Here is a 20,403-nt window from a genome sequence, read left to right on the forward strand (position 1 = left end):
TTTCGCTACTCCGAGGAAGCTAAATCATAATGCACAAGCACTCACCTCTGAATGCACTGCATCTTATAGCAGAAACAGCTGTAAGCTGTTTAAGTTCATTGCATAATTTCCTGTTCCTTTGTCATTTATTTCATTTCATATTACGCTCTATACTTGAATAACGCCTTATTCAGAAACATATGTATATTGAATTCTAACACCAGCTTATTAATATCGCCATGACTAAATGAAATATTAACACACCCACACACATTCTCAGCACGATGATTGAAATACCTCTGATTATAGCTTTGTGAGACCAGCAACCTAAATTGGTGGATAATCAGGCTGGACAGGGGTCTGCTAATGCTTGATCTGAACACAAGATTAATAATCCGTGCTCAATAATCTAGCATGTCAACTTCATTGCACTACTCTATGTATATATATATATATATATATATATATATATATATATATACATACATACATATATATAAATATACATATGTATATATATATGTATATGTACGTATATATATATATATATATATATATATATATATATATATATATATATGTATATATATGTATATATATGTATATAAATGTATATATATGTATATATATGTGTATATATATGCATATATATATATATGTATATATATGCATATATATATGTATATATATGTATGTATATATGTGTATATATATGCATATATATATGTATATATGTGTGTATATATATGCATATATATATATGTATATATATATGCATATATATGTATATATATATGCGTACATATATATATGTATATATGTATGTGTATATATATATGTGCGTGCGTGTGTGTGTATGTGTGTGTGTGTGTGTGTGTCTGTGTGTGTGTGTGTGTGTGTGTGTGTGTGTGCATCGTTGGCGATTTTCTTTCTCTGTCTTCCCTTCTTTGGACTTTTCCTATATTTCTGACGATCTCCGATCGAAACGTTAAATCCTTTCCTGAGCGTCCAATAACACTGTACTTATTCCACGTCCTCGCGTTGTTTTTTCGTGTTCTTTCATGCTTGTTCATGTTTAAATTGACTATATATATATATATATATATATATATATATATATATATATATACATATATACAGTAGAACTTCGGTTTTCGAACAACTCTGATGAAGAATAAATTGTGCTTTATATATATCTATATATATATAAAGCACGATTCATTCGCGATGTGAGTTGTTCGAAAACCAAGATATATATATATATATATATATATATATATATATATATATATACACATAATTATAAAATAAATATAATTACAATTAAGGGTAATGGAATGCCAGCTCCTATATGTTAGAAGCAGATGTAAAATACCTACAATCCATACAAAATTTGTTCTCTATTTATAACCCAAAGTGGAATGCAAGGAAATGAGCCAGAGTATTTATCCGAAATTTTGTAAATCATTACCTCGCATTCGACCTGGGGTTATAAACAGAAAACAAATTTAGAGTGGGTTGTAGGTATTTGACATCTTCTTCTTGCGTGTAGGCGCTACCATTCCAGTACCGTTATTAATACAGTGGGGTGAAATAAAGATTCGTACGTGTCAAAATTCTTCATTTATTTAATTTCTAATGAACATAAATGGGATATACCAATATTATATTTGCATACACATGCATAAACTAAGAATATGCAAAAGAAACTAATAAATTATAGTAGCTAATGAATTTATATACAATTATAAATATTTAGGGGTGAAAAAAGTATTCGTACAGAATAAATTTATGAGTTTCTATGCCACAAAATACTGTTAAAATAATTTTTTTTTTTACTAGAACTTTCTCGTTTGTTCCAATAATCTTATCAGTGGTCATTTTTAAGTGTCAAAACGTTAGCTTCTTCATTCAGCACTGAGACAACATAAAGTAGTGTCGTAATAATGGCGAAAAGTAAAGAACTCACAAATTCAGTGAAAAACTTAATTATTGCACAGTGGAAAGCAGGTGAAAGCTACAGGAAAATATCAGAGACCCTTTGTATTCTATTTTCTACCATATCTTCATTTATTCAAAGATATATAAAAAAATCGGGAACTGTTGAAAACAGAATAAGATCCGGTGCACCACGCAAGATTTCCCCTAGATCTTTAAGAAAAATGAAGTGAAGTATCGAAAAAAAACGCAATGATCACCAGAAAGGAGTTGCAAGAAGATTTTTTAGCTGCAGGGACTAGTGTTACACTATGAACAATCAGCAATGAACTTCATAGGAATAAACTGAAATCATGCTCTCCTAGAAAAACTCCACTGTTAACTAAAAGGCATAGAGACGCCCGTTTAAAATTTGTTTATGAACATAACGATAAATCTGATACATTCTGGGAAAATGTTCTTTGGACAGACGAGTCGAAAATTGAATTGTTTGGACGAAATTCGCGTAGTCATACTTGGAGGAAAGATGGTGCCACCTGTTCACCTAAAAACACAATTTCTACTGTGACGTTTGAAGGTGGCAACATCATTGTGTAGGGGTGTTTCTCTGCAAATGGCACTGGCAATTTACATGTGATAGATGGTAGAATGAATGCAGAGATGTACCAAAATATTTTGAACAATAATTTATGGGACTCTGTAGAAAAGCTCCAGCTTTGTGAAGGGTGCGTTTTACAACAGGATAACAACCCTAAGCACACGGCGAAGTCTACCAAAAATAGATTGTCAATCACAATATAAAATTATTAGAATGGCCAAGCCAGTCACCTGACTTGAACCCCATTGAAAATTTGTGGCGTTATTTGAAAATTAAAATTCATTCAAGAGCCCCAATGTGCATTCCAGATTTGAAGAAAATTTGTCAAGAAGAATGGGAAAAATTCCCTAAAGAAACATGCGAGTCATTGATTAAGAACTACAAGAAGAGATTGGTTGAAGTGGAACTGAATAATGGTTATGCTACGAAGTATTAAATCAGAATTATCAGTTATTTATGTTCTGTATGAATACTTTTTCACCCCTAAATATTTATATTTGTATATGAATTCATTAGTTACTATAATTTATTAGTTTCTTTTGCATATTCTTAGTTTATGTATGTGTATGGAAATATAGTATTGGTATATCCCATTTATGTTCATTAGAAATTAAATAAAGAATTTTGACAAGTACGAATATTTATTTCCCCCACTGTACATTCATAATTATATACTTCAAAATTAATTTTACCAGTATGATCATTTTTTATACGCTAGCCACTGATATAATTATATCCTCAATTTATAAGTGTGTGTATATATATATATATATATATACACACACACACATACATACGTATGTCGCTTTGTGTTTGTCACCCCACACACACACCACTTGACAACCAGGGTCAATTTGTTTGATTAAAAGCCTTCAAAGTAGTGCTCCAGCCAGACTTCAGTCTAATGACTGAAACAAGTAAGATATGTGTGTGTGTGTGTGCGTATCCTTTTATTTGTTTCAGCCATTTGACTGCGTCCATGCTAAAGCACCGCCTTTAGTCGAGCAAATCAGCCCCAGGACTTATTCTTTGTAAGCCTAATACTTCTTCTATCAGTCTCTTTTGCCAAACCACTAAGTTATGGGGATCTAAACATACCAACATCACTAGTCAAGCGATGGTGGGGGACAAACACAGACACGCAAACATACACATACATAACAGGCTTCTTCCAGTTTACATCTACCAAATCCACTCACAAGACTTTGGTCGGCCTGAGGCTATAGTAGAAGACACTTGCCTGAGGTGCCATGCAGTGGGACTGAACCCGGAACCATGTGGTTGGTAATCAAGCTACTTACCACACAGCCTCTCCTGTGCATAAATATATATTATTAAGTACAGTTTTCATCAGAGTAGAGGATGACTTGGCTGCATGCACCATTCTTTTACTTATTATTTTAGGTCCCATGTAGTTTTTGTTCCAACAGAACAGCTAGGATGTGCCACCTGGCTTGGTTAAGAGAGATAGAGACAGAGAGAGATGAACCAGTATTCAGCTAGTACTTTTGTTAACAAGACCAAAAACCTGAAAAGTGAAGTTGGCCTCAGCAAGATTTGAACTCAGACTTTAGAGAGCCAAAGCAAATATTACCACAATAAGTTTATCCAATGCTCCAGTGACTCTGCCAACCAGCCATGTCTATATGTATATGTTACATTATGGGTGCACATCATAAAGATGCTAATAAAAAACAAATAAAAAAAATTTGGAAAAAATATTTAATTTCATAGAAGTTATTTAATGGTGTGTTTTGAGTGAACAATTAGAAATTTTAAAAGTTTTCCAGAAAAAAATTCTTCCAAAAAAAAAAAAAATCAAAGAAAAAAAACCTGATTTGCCCTTCTATACATTTTTTTTTAAATATATATTTTCATTTTCCAAAATGACAAATAGTATTCTAAAGAAAATCTGCAGGTTATTGTATAAAGCCAACTTAAGATAAATGTGTAGAGGATTAACCCATGAGCATTTAAACCAACCCTATCTGGCCCTAATATTTTACCTGTTTTATGTTCAAACTGGCCAGATCCAACCTCTCATACCTACCCAACAATGTCATTCTAAAAATAAACAATCACATCATTGAAATCCCAAAACTACAAGATAATAAATGATAAATTCAATATAATGTGAAGAAATATTACATTTGACAGAGTAATCTCAATGCCTAAGGTTTAAACCAGCCATATCCTGCTCAGATAATCTACCTGTTTTATGTTTTGAAAATCTGCCATATCCAGTCTCTCTCACCTACCCTCCAACAATGTCACTCTAAAGATATACAATCACGTCATTGAAATCTCAAAGCTACAAGATCATGCATGATTAATTCAAAATAATGTGAATAAATATTACATTTGACAGAATAATCTAAATGCTAAAGGGTTACAATAAAAGAATTACAATTGCAGAAGCAGAAAATTCAAAAATTCAAAAATTCCGAAAAAAAAAAAAAAAAAAAAAAAAAATCATCAAAATCAATAAGAAATTCTTAATTTTACAACTTTGCTGAAAGAAGTGGAGATTTTTCAAATTTTTATTTTTAATGAAATTTTGCATTTATAGAATAGATTCTTTTCTTTTTTCATAAACTAGAATCAAAAATAGATTTAGACATAGAATCGCAATACAGAGAATCAAAATTTATAATTAGAATAATTTTGGTTTTAATTAGTTCCCAATTTCTCAAACATTTACTAATGTTATACTGGAAACTTTTCTGTTTTTGAGTTTGTATTTCTCTTCATTCAGCCCCTATCCTTTTATCTCTTAGTGATTACAGCTAGTGGATTGTAGCCATGCTGGAGCACTGCCTTAAAGAGTTCTAGCTAATGGTACATATTTTATCTCTTTAACCAAGACTAAGTTATGAGAACATAAACCAACACCAGTTGTCAAATGGTGACACACATACACACACACATATGACAGGCTTCCATACACTTTCCATCTACCTAATTCACTCACAAGATATTGGTTAGCTATTGTAAAAGACACTTGCCTAAGGTGCCACATGATGGGACTGAACCCAGAAACATATGGTTGCAAAGCAAAATTCTTATTCCCACAACAATGCTTGTATCTATATTCACAAATTATGTTTATGTAAGATTTTAATTTTACTTGTTCACTCATCATCATTTAACATCCCTTTATCCCATGTTAGCATGTGTTGGACAGTTCGATAGGGACCAACAAATCAAAGGCCTTGTGCCAAGCTTCAGTGTTTACTTTGCCATAATTTCTACGGCTGGATGTCCTTACTGCAAATATTTCAAATAAATAATTAAAAGAAATTTCAAACATAATTTCCATTCCAACCTACCTGTGTTAAATCAACAATACATTCACTCTCAACACCTTTTACTACCAATGTGCCAAGTTTTACAAAGCACATTTTCAGGTTTCATATCAGACATAAAAGAAAACAAGAATCAAGATCTTTTAAAGAATAAAGCAAACCAGACAAAGGTATGGCATGTCGTTTTTTTCTTAAAATATAAAAACAAGGAGTGGCTTAATGTTCCCAAATTAAGCCTTTTTCGAAAGGCTTAAGTTTTCTTTCTTTTTTTAACCCTTTAGCATTGAATCCGGTCATATCCGGCCCAAATATTTTACCACTTTTATGTTACAATTGACCAGATACAATCTCTCACACCTACCCTACAATGTCATTCTAAAAATATACAGAAATACCATTCAAATTTTGAAACTCGCAAGATAATCCTTTCTACTTATAGGCACAAGGCCCAAAATTTTGGGGGAAGGAGTTGACTCAATTACATCGACCCCAGTGTTTAACTGGTACTTAATTTATCGACCCCAAAAGGATAAAAGGCAAAGTCGACCTCAGTGGAATTTGAACTCAGAAGGTAGCGATGGGCAAAACATTGAGAACAAATAAGCAGAGTCTTTGACAAAGATATCTGAATGCTGAAAGGTTAAAAAGACATCAGCATTGTTGTGCTAGACTTAATCCACTGCCCAGTTTAACATCACCACATAGTGTATCAGGACAATTACCCTGACCCCAAGGACAATTCCCCCTGACAACAACTACCTCCTAGAACAATTACCCCCACCACCACCACCACGTCCAATATATTAAGTTTTAAATCATCATCTGTTGTCCTCAGGGGTAATTGTCCTTGAGGGGTTATTGTCAATGGGGGGTAAATGTCCTAGACTCCATAGTAGTAGGCTGCCTTTAATGGAATCCATTGGTGCAAGCATTCGGGCCATATCTCCAGTTTGAAAATACTTTCTTCTGATCACAGAGTCTCTGTAAAGAAGATTCATGGACATTACCATCCCCTTTTAAAAGGAAAAATCCTTTTGTCACATCATAGGATAATTGGTTGCATTTTCAGTCTTATAATTATTAAATGAATTGGTACAGAACTCCAAGTCAACCTTTCAAACATAACCACCCAACCATCACGAGTGTATATTAATATAAACATTCAGAATGAATATTATATATATCTTTTTACTTTTTACATGTTTCAGTCCTTAGATTGTAGCTATAATAATAATTTTTTTTTTAAGCCTATTTATTCTACTGGTCTCTTTTACTAAACCACCAAGTTATGAGGATGTAAACACACCAACACCAATTGTCAAGCATTGGTGGGGGACAGATACACACACACATATTATTATTATTATTATATATATATATATATATATATATATACACATACACATGACAGGCTTCTTTCAGTTTCCATCTACCAAATCCACTCACAACGTTTTGGTCAGACCAAGACAATAGTAAAAGATACTTGCTCAACATGCTACACAATAGGACTGAACCCAGAACCATGTGGCTGAGGGATAAACTTCTTAACACACAGCCATGCCAGTACTTCAATAAGTGGGTATGGTGTTATTTGAGGAAGATTTGACTGTTATTTCTAACAGATCAACAACTTCTTAGAAGCTCTTTTATTCTTGGTTTCTATAAATATGTATGTATGTATATATATATATATATACAATTTGAAAATCCTACACGACTAGGTGAAAAGCGCTTTATTTAATATGTGACATTAATAAAAATCTGTAAATGTACAAACATCCAGATTTCTGAGTACCTTAATTTTATCTATATAATTTCTGTACATCACCTCCAAACCTTCCAATATATATATATATATATATATAAGTACATAAGTTCTAAAAGGTGTCTTATCTTTCTATATATCTTAACATTCTATAGTTTGTTTTTTGTTTTGTTCTTTTCATAAATGAATTCTATTATTTCATTAAACCAGCGTTGCAGTGAAACAAATGGTCAAAGTTCGACAACTCCGTTAGATTTATTCTCTGTAAGAGTCTGTAATCCATAAAAGAAATGTAAATTTTTTTTTTTTTTACATGATTCTATTTCACTATTTTAATCCCGTTTTCATAATTAACATGGGTGGCGTGGTTATTTGACGTTTTCCCCTAGTTAACTTTACAACTAATGACACTAAAAGCATGAATGGTTGAATGTGACTAATAAATAACCAGAGTAGTCAGAGTTATATACCTTACAACAGTTCGTTTTCATTAACGTAACATAGATGGCTCTATCAGATAAGTTAAATCCGTTAAGCTAAAAAAAAAAGAGGTGCAAAATAATAATCATTGATTCAGGATTTAACTGAGAACTGATCAAGCAAGCTAAGATTTCTCTAAATAGAAAAAAACAAAAATGGAACTTTTCACATAGACCTATTCGTCATCTTGTGGTTTTTTTGTTTATTCCGTAAAAGTTAGTGAAAGTATTGTGTTACTGGAAGCCTTAAAAACAGGCTATGGTTCAGATATTGATTGACTGAAATAAAACCAACCGGCTAAAAGCAAAATAAGTTCATACGAAATAGGTACATTTTTCTTTTTTTATCCCTAATAAGTTTTCTGTAGATAAGTTCATTATTCAAACGATTCATAAACTTGTGCCAATAATACATAATTTTTGCCACAAGGGCAGCTTAGGGGAGGTGGGGATAAGTTGATTACATTAACCCCACTGTTCAACTGGTACTTATTTTATTGAGCCCAAAAGGATGAAAGGCAAAGTCGACCTTGGCAGTATTTGAACTTCCAAATGTAGCGACGGGCGAAATACCACAAAGCATTTCGTCCAGTATGCTAACGATTCTGCCAGCTCACCGCCTTGTGCTAATAATACATAATAAAAAGGAAAGTATCCCCTAAATTAGAAAAATAAATTACAGCTTTATCAAAAAGCAAAAGAAATAGTATTTCAGAATTAAGTCAGAAATATTTTGTGTATAAAACAAAAAAAGAAAACCTGTTTATGATCACTCCTTTTTAACTGTATTTTTCTCACAAGAAACCCTTTTTTTTTTTTATTTAAAAAAATTTTCAAAAATTAAAATAAGAAGATTACTAATGACAATTACAAAGTTTTATAAATGTATATTATATGTATATAATCCAAGCAAAATAGTTTCTCTTTTTTGTACAAGATGCTTTTGTTTACTAAAATGTCAAATTAACAAGTGAAAAAAACTGATTCAGTAGGTGAGGAAAAAAAAGAAAAAACTTCATTTTAACAAGCATTTTAAACTGATAAATAATAGTGAAAAGGAATGAGACGGGTGCAGCATCCCTTACGTCACCCAATCGCAGAAAACTTCCAAAAATAGTGATAATGATTCCTTTGAAGTAGTCAGTCAAAAAGTGAGAATAGCAAATGCAAAGGAGAAAGAAAAAAGAAAAGTAAAAAAGAAAAAAAAAATAGATATAAGATAAACGTGTATTCATTCGTGCGTATCTGTTTTGTGTTTAAGAGATCATATATGCTTGTATAAGCGCCAAAACAATGAAAACAGATCACCCTATCATAAGCAAAAGATTTCAAGTTAATTCACCACAAAAGGTCTAAGGCTTTTTAATCATTCTCTGTATTAGCCTAAGACCTTTTGGTTACCTTATGAACAGCCACTCAATTTTGCATAGTTCAACTTGGCAATATTCACACACATGTATGCAAAAGTTCAAACTTATAATCAACAAATCCACTGATGCATTACATGTGGAACTTTCAGCAACTGGTTAATACTTAAAGAACAATTGGCTTCTTTTTTTTTTTCGTCATTCTGTTTGCAGGGCCTAATTTGATGGATAAATCTTTTTTTTTTTTTTCTTAATAAGAAAGAATAAAATTTGTTTATGTAAATTAGTCATTAGGATTGCTTTGTATGTTTTTGTGCCGTAATCCAGATTTCATCATCTGGTTTAGTAACCAGTCCATAAACAGGAGTGACAACCTGACCTTTAACAAGACCCAAGCGGAACATTCTCAAAATCTTTGTGATACAAATGCTGGCACATAAATAAAGTAGTGCACGCTTTGGATCTCCGTTTTTGCCATAAATATCAAAAGGTTGGAAAACTAAACCAGATTTGGCCTTATCCTCAGCAAATCTTTCTGGATCAAACCTGAAACAAAAATAAAAATTATAAAGTTAGAATCCTTATATACTGTATATGTTCACCATTCAAACATCTTAACAATATCAATGAAGAGAATATTGTCTGCCATCATTGTTTTAATCTCCACTTTTCTATGCAACCATAGGTAAGATGGAATTTATTGGGGCAAATTTTCTACAGCTGGATACCCTTCCTGTTGCCAACTCTCACCTGCTTCCAAGCAAAGTGATATTTCCCAACAGCTAGACATGTTTTTGACAGAAGACAAGAAACAAACAACATTGCTTGTACGACAATGATGTTCATTTCAACCATCATGTGATATCTAGACAAGGGTACACACAAACACACACATACATATATATATATATAGATATATATACACACACACACACATATATATACACACATATACATACACACATATATATTTACATACATATATACATATACACATATATATAAATATATATATATATATATATATATATACACATATACACACACATGATGAGCTTCTTTCAGTTTCCATCTACCAAATCCACTCATAAGGTTTTCGTCGGTCTAGGTTTATAACAGAAGACACTGGCCCAAAGAACCATGCAGTGGGACTGAATCCAAATTTCCAAGGTTGGGAAGCAGGCCTCTTTAACCACACAGCCAATGCCAGCACCTTCATACGTAAATAAAAACTATCATGATGAGATCTATCACAAAGCTAATCAATTCAGTGACCATCAAGACCTGCAGCTTTTCAACCTGAGATCCACAAGACTTGTACTGGAGTCTGTGAACCATGCTCAAAACTTTAAAAGGCTGCAGTGTAAAATGCGTGATTATTCATTTATATATTTTATTATTACTGAATCACACATCATTACCACTCAGTTGCACTTTATTATTCTCTACATCATTTAATGTCTGTTTTCCATGCTGGCATGGTTTTACAGGAGCTGACAAGGCCAGAGTCTGCACCAGGTTCCATAATTTGTTTTGGCTTCATTTCTATAGGTGAATGCCCTAATGCCAACCACTCTACAGAGTGTACTGAGTACTTTTTATGTCACATCATCATACAACGCTTTTTATATGGCATTACACCCACACCAATGTTTTTTTTTTATGTGGCACCTTGGTTTCAGGGTATCAATTCTGTTGTGGTGGGTGGGCTTTGAGTACAGCAATATGCCACTTATCTAAATCTTACACAATCAGTTACAGATTACTATTATTCAATTACATATATCTTTTTCAACCAAGATGAAATTGGTGGCAAACTTCTTAACCATATATCTATGACAGTAACCTTGTTTTATAAGAATTTAACCCCCAAAATTCTATAATCATCATCATCATCATCATCATCGTTTAACGTCCGCTTTCCATGCTAACATGGGTTGGACGATTTGACTGAGGACTGGTGAACCAGGTGGCTACACCAGGCTCCAATCTGATTTGGCAAAGTTTCTACAGCTGGATGCCCTTCCTAACGCCAACCATTCCGAAAGCGTAGTGGGTGCTTTTATGTGCCACTGGCACGAAGGCCAGTCAGGAGGTACTGGCAACGGCCATGCTCAAAATGGTGTATTTTACGTGCTACCGGCACAGGATGTAAAGGTTTAACCAGGCCTTGTCACACATTTGTATGTTTCTATGCTGTTCTATGAACTTGGACACCATCATTACAGAACATTGCAGCAATTGACTTATTAGATACTAATAATGCTAACTAAAAACACAAAAATTTAAACATACTGAGTAGGAAGAGGCCAATATTGTTCTTCTTGCATTAGGACACCGATAGCATGAAGGATAGGAGTCTGAAGAAAGAAAATAAATAAATAAATAAATAAATAAAGTGATCTGTACTAAAACATTTAATGAAAGCAGAACAACAATTTAAAGTGATATTCTTGTGTATGCTTTAAAAGACAATTAAAACATGGAGCTATGAACAGATAACAGTTTATAAAATAGCTACACATTTATTTCAACAAGGTAAAAGAGTTTTCCAAAAATAAATATTCATCATAATCATCATCATTTAACATCCATTTTCCATACTGTTGTGAGTTGGGTGGTTTCCAGTCAAAAGACTACCCCAAGCTCTGTTTTGGGCTTCAGTATGGGTTCTACAGCTGGATGCCCTTCCTAATGCCAACCACTTTACAAAATGTACTGGGTGATTTTTACATGACACCAGCAGCAGTGAGGTCACCAAGTAACTTGCAGGACAAGACCCCTCAACTAAAGTGGGAAGTGGGAGTAGTACTGAGGGGCAGAAACTGTTGTCTTGAAGTAGAAGAGAAACATGGCTATCTCAGGTGGAGAAAAAGTGGAAAGAGAGAAGGACAGAGAGAGAGAGAGATGGTGAGGATGTGGTGGGGAAGGGGTGCATACACCCAAGTTACAGGGATGTGTATCATGTGAAGTGGACAGGGGATAGAAAAGAGTAAGTAGGTGGCTAAGTTCACGAGATTGAGGAAAAAGAATGAGAAAAACCACATTAATCCTAAAACCCTGCAAAAATAAACAACCCCTTCCTTTAGGTGCAATTGTAAATGAACCCATGAATGCAATTGCAGCTATTTTTTTTATATAGATGTTTATACAGATCCATTGAAAGAGATAAGAACACAGACCTTCAGTTACAAATATCTATTATCATCATTAAAGCCTGAGAACAAGATTTTAAAATTCTAACTTAAAAATTGAATGTTAGTTGAAATAAATATAACATTTTAGGAAGTTAAAAAATAAATTAAATTAAAGATAAATTTGTAAAATAAATATATTACATTTTTGGGAATTTTATGTCCTTCAAGTTCTCCATCAAAACTCTGGGTGTAAGCAGACCATTGTATTAACACAGCACATCGATGAGTTTCATCCAACACTTGCTTCAGATATCTGAGTAAAGAAGAAACAGATGGAAACAGAGAATTTATTCCATTGTTTTGCAGACATATTTCTAACAAGAATATAATATAATAGCCTTTGTGTTTTAATTTGCAAAATGGATAGGATGGGTCATCACAATCTGTATCGTCTTGCACACACAACAACACAGAAGACCATCTGATTTGGGTGTAGTGTAACTTGTAGGTGCAAGCAACAGGTACATGGTAACTTTAAGGTACATGGTAACTTTAAGGTACATGATAACTTTAAGGTACATGGTAACTTTTAGGTACATGGTAACTTTAAGGTACATGGTAACTTTAAGGTACATGGTAACTTTTAGGTACATGGTAACTTTAAGGTACATGGTAACTTTAAGGTACATGGTAACTTTTAGGTACATGGTCTAGTGGTTGCACTCATGATTGCAAAATTGCAGTTTCAATTCTTGGGCCAGGTGATATATTGTACTTTTGAGCAAAACACATCATTTCACATTGCTCCAATCCACTCAAGCTGTAAATGAGTAACTTTGTAACAAACTGGCATCCTGTTCTAGAGGATTGTTGTGATCTCAGTCACTTGTATGCCATAGAAACTATGTGACCAGCCTTATGTGTCCTAGAACTTGAGACACTAATGTCCAAGGGTTGATGTTGACAAAGAAACTTCTTAATCAGACTGCCATGCCTGTGCTACAAATTTAATGGATCCCATTATCGATTAGAATAACTTCTCTGACACTGCCAATCAACAATCTACTGCCTTCTCTTCAAAATTCTCAATGAAGAACCTCTACGCAGTATAAAGTTCAGAACTAGAACATCCTCATCAGTATTTTAATGTCCACTTTTCCATGCTTGCGTGAGTCAGATGGTATTTGTTGAGGCAGATTTTCTACAGCTGGATACACTTCCTTTCATTAGCCTTCACCTGTTTCCATGCAAAGTCAATATTTCCCCATAACCAGACATGTTTCAATACATCATCATCATCATTTAACGTTCGCTTTCCATGCTGGCATGGGTTGGACGGTTTGACAGGACTGGCAAGCCAGAAGGCTGCACCACGCTCCAACCTGATCTAGCAAAGTTTCTACAGCTGGATGCCCTTCTTAATGCCAACCACTTTAAGAGTGTAGTAGGTGTTTTTTACATGCTGAAATGGTGTTTTTTACAAGCCACTGGCACAGGAGCCAGTCAGACAGCACTGGCAACGACCACATTCGTATGATGCATTTTACATGTTACCAGCACGGGAGCCAGTCTGGTGGGACTGGCATCGACCACGCTCGAATGGTGCTTTTTACTTGCCACTGGCACGGGTGCCAGTCAGGCGGTAGTGACATTGGCCACAACAATGATTTCACTTGACTCAACAGGTTTTCTCAAGCACAGTTTATTGCTCAATGATTGAAGGGTACTCTTAAATGAGCCAGTTATACTACACTGGCATAGGCCATGGTTACAGTCTCACTTGGCTTGCTGGGTCTTCTCAAGCAACACAAGATTAGAAACAAAGACACTGCTTGCATAATGGCAATGCTTGTTTACAACTATCATGTGATGTCAGGACAAAAGTACACAAAAACACACACATCACCACAAACTCATACACACATATGCAGGTCATCATCGACTTATGACTGCTCAACTTTACAATGATTGGTGCACCAGCTCCCTGAAGCAATACTAAATAGTCCAGCTAAAATCTAATGGATTTAATTTCTTAGAAATTAACCCGTCTACAGATGATGTTAGGTAACAAACGCTTCTCCTAGGTTTGGTTATCAATCGCCAGTATGTTGGATGACTATCCCGTCGTGGAGACATCGAGGCAACCTCATATTTGTTTATAAGGCGACTGCTTGAGACTCCAAAATTTTTGACTAATGCCGGCATAATAGTATAATACAGAATGCTGTGTGTGACTTTTACCTGAGAATATACCTTAAGAATGTAAAAATATAAAACAAAGCTATGTAGGCCTATAAGCTGACTTACGACCAGTCAGTCGGAACCAATTGTAGTCCTAAGTTGATGACAACCTGTATATATAATGGGTTTCTTTCAGTTCCTCTACCAAATCAACCTACAAGGTTTTAATCAATTTGACGTTACAGAAGACACTTACCCAAGATGCCAAGCAAGTGGAATCAGATATATAAAGTTTGAGAGGGAATATAGATGAAAAAAAAAAAACAGAAAACTGCATTCCTTACTTCAATTTTTTAAGATTCTCTGGAGTAATTTCATCATCTTTCAGAGTTTGTACTTCTTTTGTAAGTTTGGTTTGTACATCACTATGAGTAGCAAGGAAATATAACAACCAAGTCAACACTGAAACAAAAGTTTGAGAAGCATTAAAGCAAAAGAAATGTTTAGAGACAAAGAAGCTAAGTTAAAGGGAGACGAAACTGGGGTTTAAGAATAGACCTATATTATCTAATATTTTCTTCCTTTTTTTTTTACAGAGACAGAAAAGTGTGACTTGATGCAGATTTGGAAACAAGTCTAACAGATCAAGCAACAATGCAGAGGTTCTCTACTGCCAGATGTGGTTGTAGTGAAAGTATGACACCTGGATTAAGATTAAGGAGATCGTTGCCAGTGCCGATGGACTGGCTCCTGTGCAGGTGACACGTAAAATACACCATTTCGAGCATGGCCGTGGATTGTTACCAACGTTGCCTTCCTGGCACGTGAAAAAACATTCGAGCGAGATCGTTGCCAGTGCCAATGGACTGACTCCTGTGCAGGTGACACGTAATACACTATTTCGAGTGTGGCCTTTGCCAGTAAGACATCCAAGCGAGATCGTTGCCAGTGCCCCTGGACTGGCCCTTGTGCAGGTGGCACGTAAAATACACCATTTCGAGTGTGGCCGTTGCCAGTACCCGCCTGACTGGCCCTCGTGCCGGTGGCACGTAAAGCACCCACTACACTCTCAGAGTAGTTGGCGTTAGGAAGGGCATCCAGCTGTAGAAACTCTGCCAAATCAGATTGGAGCCTGGTGTCGCCTCCTGATCCACCAGTCCTCAGTCAAATCGTCCAACCCATGCTAGCATGGAAAGCGGACGTTAAACGACGATGAATCATTACATTTTTGTTTGCAATGAATTTCAATCTCTAGATAAATTTGTGACTGTGAAACAGATATTTAAAAAGAATGTGATGCTGCATAATACTGGAGCATAAGCATAGAATGTGGAAGGTAGCAGAGGCTGGCGAAAAACAGAATATAGTCTATTGGACATGCAACATTAATTTACATGAAAACATCCAAAACAACCAGAATGTAAAGGCATAAAGATGATGTGTGCAGAAATATAGAAATATATACTTCTTATATATTCTCTATGATTAAATTAATCCTTTTGACAAAGTTTCGCGTAGTTTATTTTATTCAATCCAATGTTAATAAATGTTACCTTTACTGATAGTACTAATTGACAGGAAACTTGTAAGTTATTTGCAGAGCTAGACTTAAGATAGAGTAATTAGGTGAGTCATGGGGAAAAAAGATGTTCTTATAGAAGAGATCACAATGGAACAAGTTGTAGAGAATAATGCAGTTTAATGCAGCCCCTGGCAAGATGTTGCACTAAAAGCCAAAAAAACGATGATGTTGCACTGTAAGCTAACCAAACCTGCAGAGAGATGCTGCACCACAAATTCATGGAGGACTGCTACACTACAAAGCCATGGAGAGATGCCACCACTACAGATCCATGGAGAGATGCCACCACTACAGATCCATGGAGAGCTGCTACCACTACAGATCCATGGACAGCTGCTACCACTACAGATCCATGGAGAGCTGCTACCACTACAGATCCATGGAGAGCTGCTACCACTACAGATCCATGGAGAGATGCTACCACTACAGATCCATGGAGTGATGCTACCACTACAGATCCATGGAGATATGCTACCCCTACAGATCCATGGAGAGCTGCTACTACTAGAAATCCATGGCCGGATGCTATGCAACAAACTTATAGAGAGACTAAAGCAGGTCTCTCAACCTCATTGTAAGAGTACACAACAGACCACAACAAGCAATGCCAGTATTAATATAGTGGTAGGGTGTGGCACAAGGAGAGCAATAAAGTTTTGAAAACTGAAATAAAACAAAGAACGGTAAAAGATGTTAAATGAGACATTACAGCAGCCAAGAGTATGAAAATCAAACATCATTGTCATGAAGAGGTCCATAACTATTTCACTATCAGCTGCATCAGTCTTCAACAAGAAATCAATTAGCAAGGAATTCTCTGGAGAAACAGTTGGCTGGTCACGCCGCTTTGTAACAGCATCTTGCAGATATTTCTCAAGAAAATTCTGAGCTGCAAACAAAAAAAAAGTAAAAAATATATAAGTAAATAAATACATAAAACTGGTTAAAATGAAAAATTATGCTTTATTAAAAGAAAAAAAAATCAGATTTTAACAAAATATTTCTCGTGATTAGCTTTTTTTTAGAAATAAGACAAAATGTTCAGAGGCAAGGTGGCTGAGTTCCTTTCAAGCAGGCCTTACAGAGGTGAGGTGGCTAAGTTCCTTTCGAGTGTTGGGCCTCATGGAGGCAATGACCAAGACCTTTGGCATTATGTCATGCTTGAGAAGAAGTCCCATCAAACCGTGCAAAATTGCAGTTGTGGCAGATACCAGTGTTGCGCAAATGGCACCCTTTCTGGTGGCACACAAAAGCACGCATGACACTCTCAGAGTGGTTGGCATTAGGAAGGGCATCCAGTCGTAGAAAACCATGCCAAAATCAGACTGGAGCTTGGCACAGCCTTCCCATGTGCCAGCCCAGTCAAACAGTCCAACCCATGCCAGCATGGAAAACAGATGTTAAATGATCATGATCATGATCATCATTCCTAAATATAACAATAACAAAATGAAATGGACATTATCTATTATCATTCACAATTCGGGGGAAAAAGGCAGACAGCTAGCCCATTAATTTTGCAACAGACGCTAAAAGTACTAAAGAAAAGGAAAGCAGCCATGACTAATGGGTCACTGCAGTAGTGAGTACAACATCCTCATCAGTTAACATCCACCTTTTTGTGTTTGCATAGCCAGATTCATTTCTTATTGCCAACCATCACCTGTTTCCAAGCAGGGGAGTATTTATCATAGCCAGATGTGTTTTTCACAGGAGTCTGGAAACAAACAGCGTCACTTGTATGATGGTGATGCTCATTTGCAACCGTTATGTGATGTCAAGATAAGAGTACACACATATATGAACACACACACACACACACACACATTTTAACATATGTGAACACATACAATGGGCTTCTCTCAGTCTCCATCTACCAAATCCTTTCACAAGGCTTCGGCTGATCTAAGGCTATAATAAAAGACACTTGTCCAAGGTGCCATGCAGTGGGACTGAACCCAAAACCATATAGTTAGGAAACAAACCTCTTACCCACACAGCCACATATGATGTACCTAATTCTACTCAACCCACAACCACATGATTCTGAATCGAATTTCTTCACAAGACAGCCACACCCATATTCAAACAACAACAAAGCAAAAAAGCAAAAAAACATGGTAAATGTGGAAAATATTTTCATACCTTCTTTAAAAGCTTGTATCCGATGAGACTCCGGTTCAGCCAGATCCTGCAGGCATCTCTGGATTTCATACCAACACTGGACAAATGGAAAGAAATATAAAACAACTTAAACACAAGTGTCTGCTATATACACAGTTCAAGATTTTGAATATCTGTGAACAAAGGATATAGATATATATGTAATATGTGAACTAAGAGTGTATATAGATTTCAGTACATACAAAATATATCATCATCATTTAGCATCTGTTGTCCATGCTAGCATGGGTTGGACGGTTTGGTAAGCTGGGAGGTTACACCAGACTCCAGTCTGATTTGACATGGTTTCTACAGCTGGATGCCCTTCCTAATGCATTTACATGTCACCAGCACAGGTGCCAGTTGCGTGACACAAGTATTTGCCACAACTATGATTTTACTTGACTTAATGGGTCTTCTCAACCACAGCATATTGCCAAAGGTCTCGGTCATTTGTTATTGCCACCATGAGGCCCAACACTCGAAAGGTGCTTTTTACATACCATATATATATACATATATCATCATCATCATCGTTTAACGTCCGCTTTCCATGCTAGCATGGGTTGGACGATTTGACTGAGGACTGGTGAAACCGGATGGCAACACCAGGCTCCAATCTAATTTGGCAGAGTTTCTACAGCTGGATGCCCTTCCTAACGCCAACCACTCAGAGAGTGTAGTGGGTGCTTTTACGTGTCACCCGCACGAAAACGGCCACGCTCGAAATGGTGTCTTTTATGTGCCACCCGCACAAGCCAGTCCAGGGGCACTGGCAACGATCTCACTCGAAAATCCTACGGGAGCCAGTCAGGCGGTACTGGCAACGGCCACGCTCAAAATGGTGCATCTCATGTGCCACCCGCACAAGAGCCAGTCCAGGGGCACTGGCAACGATCTTACTTGGCTTGCCGGGTCTTCTCACGCACAGCACATTTCCAAAGGTCTCAGTCAGTAGTCATCGCCTCGGTGAGGCCCAATGTACGAAGGTCTTGCCTCACCACCTCAGCCCAGGTCTTCCTGGGCCTACCTCTTCCACGGGTTCCCTCAACTGTTAGGGTGTGGCACTTTTTCACGCAGCTATCCTCATCCATTCTCACCACATGTCCATACCAGCGCAATCGTCTCTCTTGCACACCACAACTGATGGTGTGCAAGAGAGACGATTGATATATATATATATATATAAAACAGATCAACATCAGTAATTAATTTTGAAGACTTACACTTATTCTGTTGGGTACTTTTGCCAAACTGCTATGTTGTGAGGACATAAACAAACTAATACTGGTTGTTAAGCAATGGTGTGGAGAGAAAAAGGATACTCATAAATATATATATATAGACACGCACACACACACACAAACATACATATACAAACACATACAAATACACACACATGTACAAACACACATGCACGCACAAGTGATAAACATCTACACAGTTTCTGTCTACCAAAGTCACTCACAAGGCATTAGTCAACCCAGAGATATGGAAGACACTTGCCCAAGGTACCACATGGTGCGGCTGACCATGAAACCTTGTGGTTGCAAAGTGAGTCTCAACCACATGGCCATGCCTGCACCCATACATGTGAACACTGAACATGTACGTTATATGAAATAAGTATACACATTTTAGTATGTTGAATATATATGAGGACAATAGTGAAGGTGTGTAGGCAAGTGGTTACGATGTTATGCACCTAATCCTAACACCATACACTCAATTCCTGGGCTGGGCAGCACATTCCATCCTTGAGCAAGGCACTTCATTTCACATTGTTCCAGTTTACTCAGTTGAAATAAGTAACAGCCCAGTGTTGAATCAGACCCCGACTCCTCTCTCCCTCTCTCTCCAACTGTTACATCCTGGATGTTTCAGCTGAGTCAAAGATGGGAAAGACCAA

At 36.0% G+C, this 20,403-nt stretch overlaps 1 protein-coding gene across 1 annotated transcript in view; it reads right to left on the minus strand.

Annotated features, from left to right (window-relative positions):
• Window positions 1–8,826: 8,826 nt before the first annotated feature.
• Window positions 8,827–20,403, minus strand: part of LOC106870675 (cytochrome P450 20A1) — a 28,045-nt gene continuing 16,468 nt past the window's right edge. Inside the window, exons 6-11 of the mRNA XM_014916829.3 lie at window positions 18,477–18,552; window positions 17,041–17,220; window positions 15,094–15,211; window positions 12,770–12,881; window positions 11,727–11,791; window positions 8,827–9,977 (exon numbers count right to left, since the gene is read on the minus strand). Coding sequence (XP_014772315.1) covers window positions 9,722–9,977; window positions 11,727–11,791; window positions 12,770–12,881; window positions 15,094–15,211; window positions 17,041–17,220; window positions 18,477–18,552 — 807 coding nt within the window. The 3' untranslated portion in view covers window positions 8,827–9,721. The remainder of the gene's footprint in view (window positions 9,978–11,726; window positions 11,792–12,769; window positions 12,882–15,093; window positions 15,212–17,040; window positions 17,221–18,476; window positions 18,553–20,403) is intronic.

The sequence above is a fragment of the Octopus bimaculoides genome, chromosome 1 (assembly GCF_046866305.1).
Source record: "Octopus bimaculoides isolate indiv1 chromosome 1, ASM4686630v1, whole genome shotgun sequence".
Taxonomy (NCBI): Eukaryota; Metazoa; Mollusca; class Cephalopoda; order Octopoda; family Octopodidae; genus Octopus; species Octopus bimaculoides.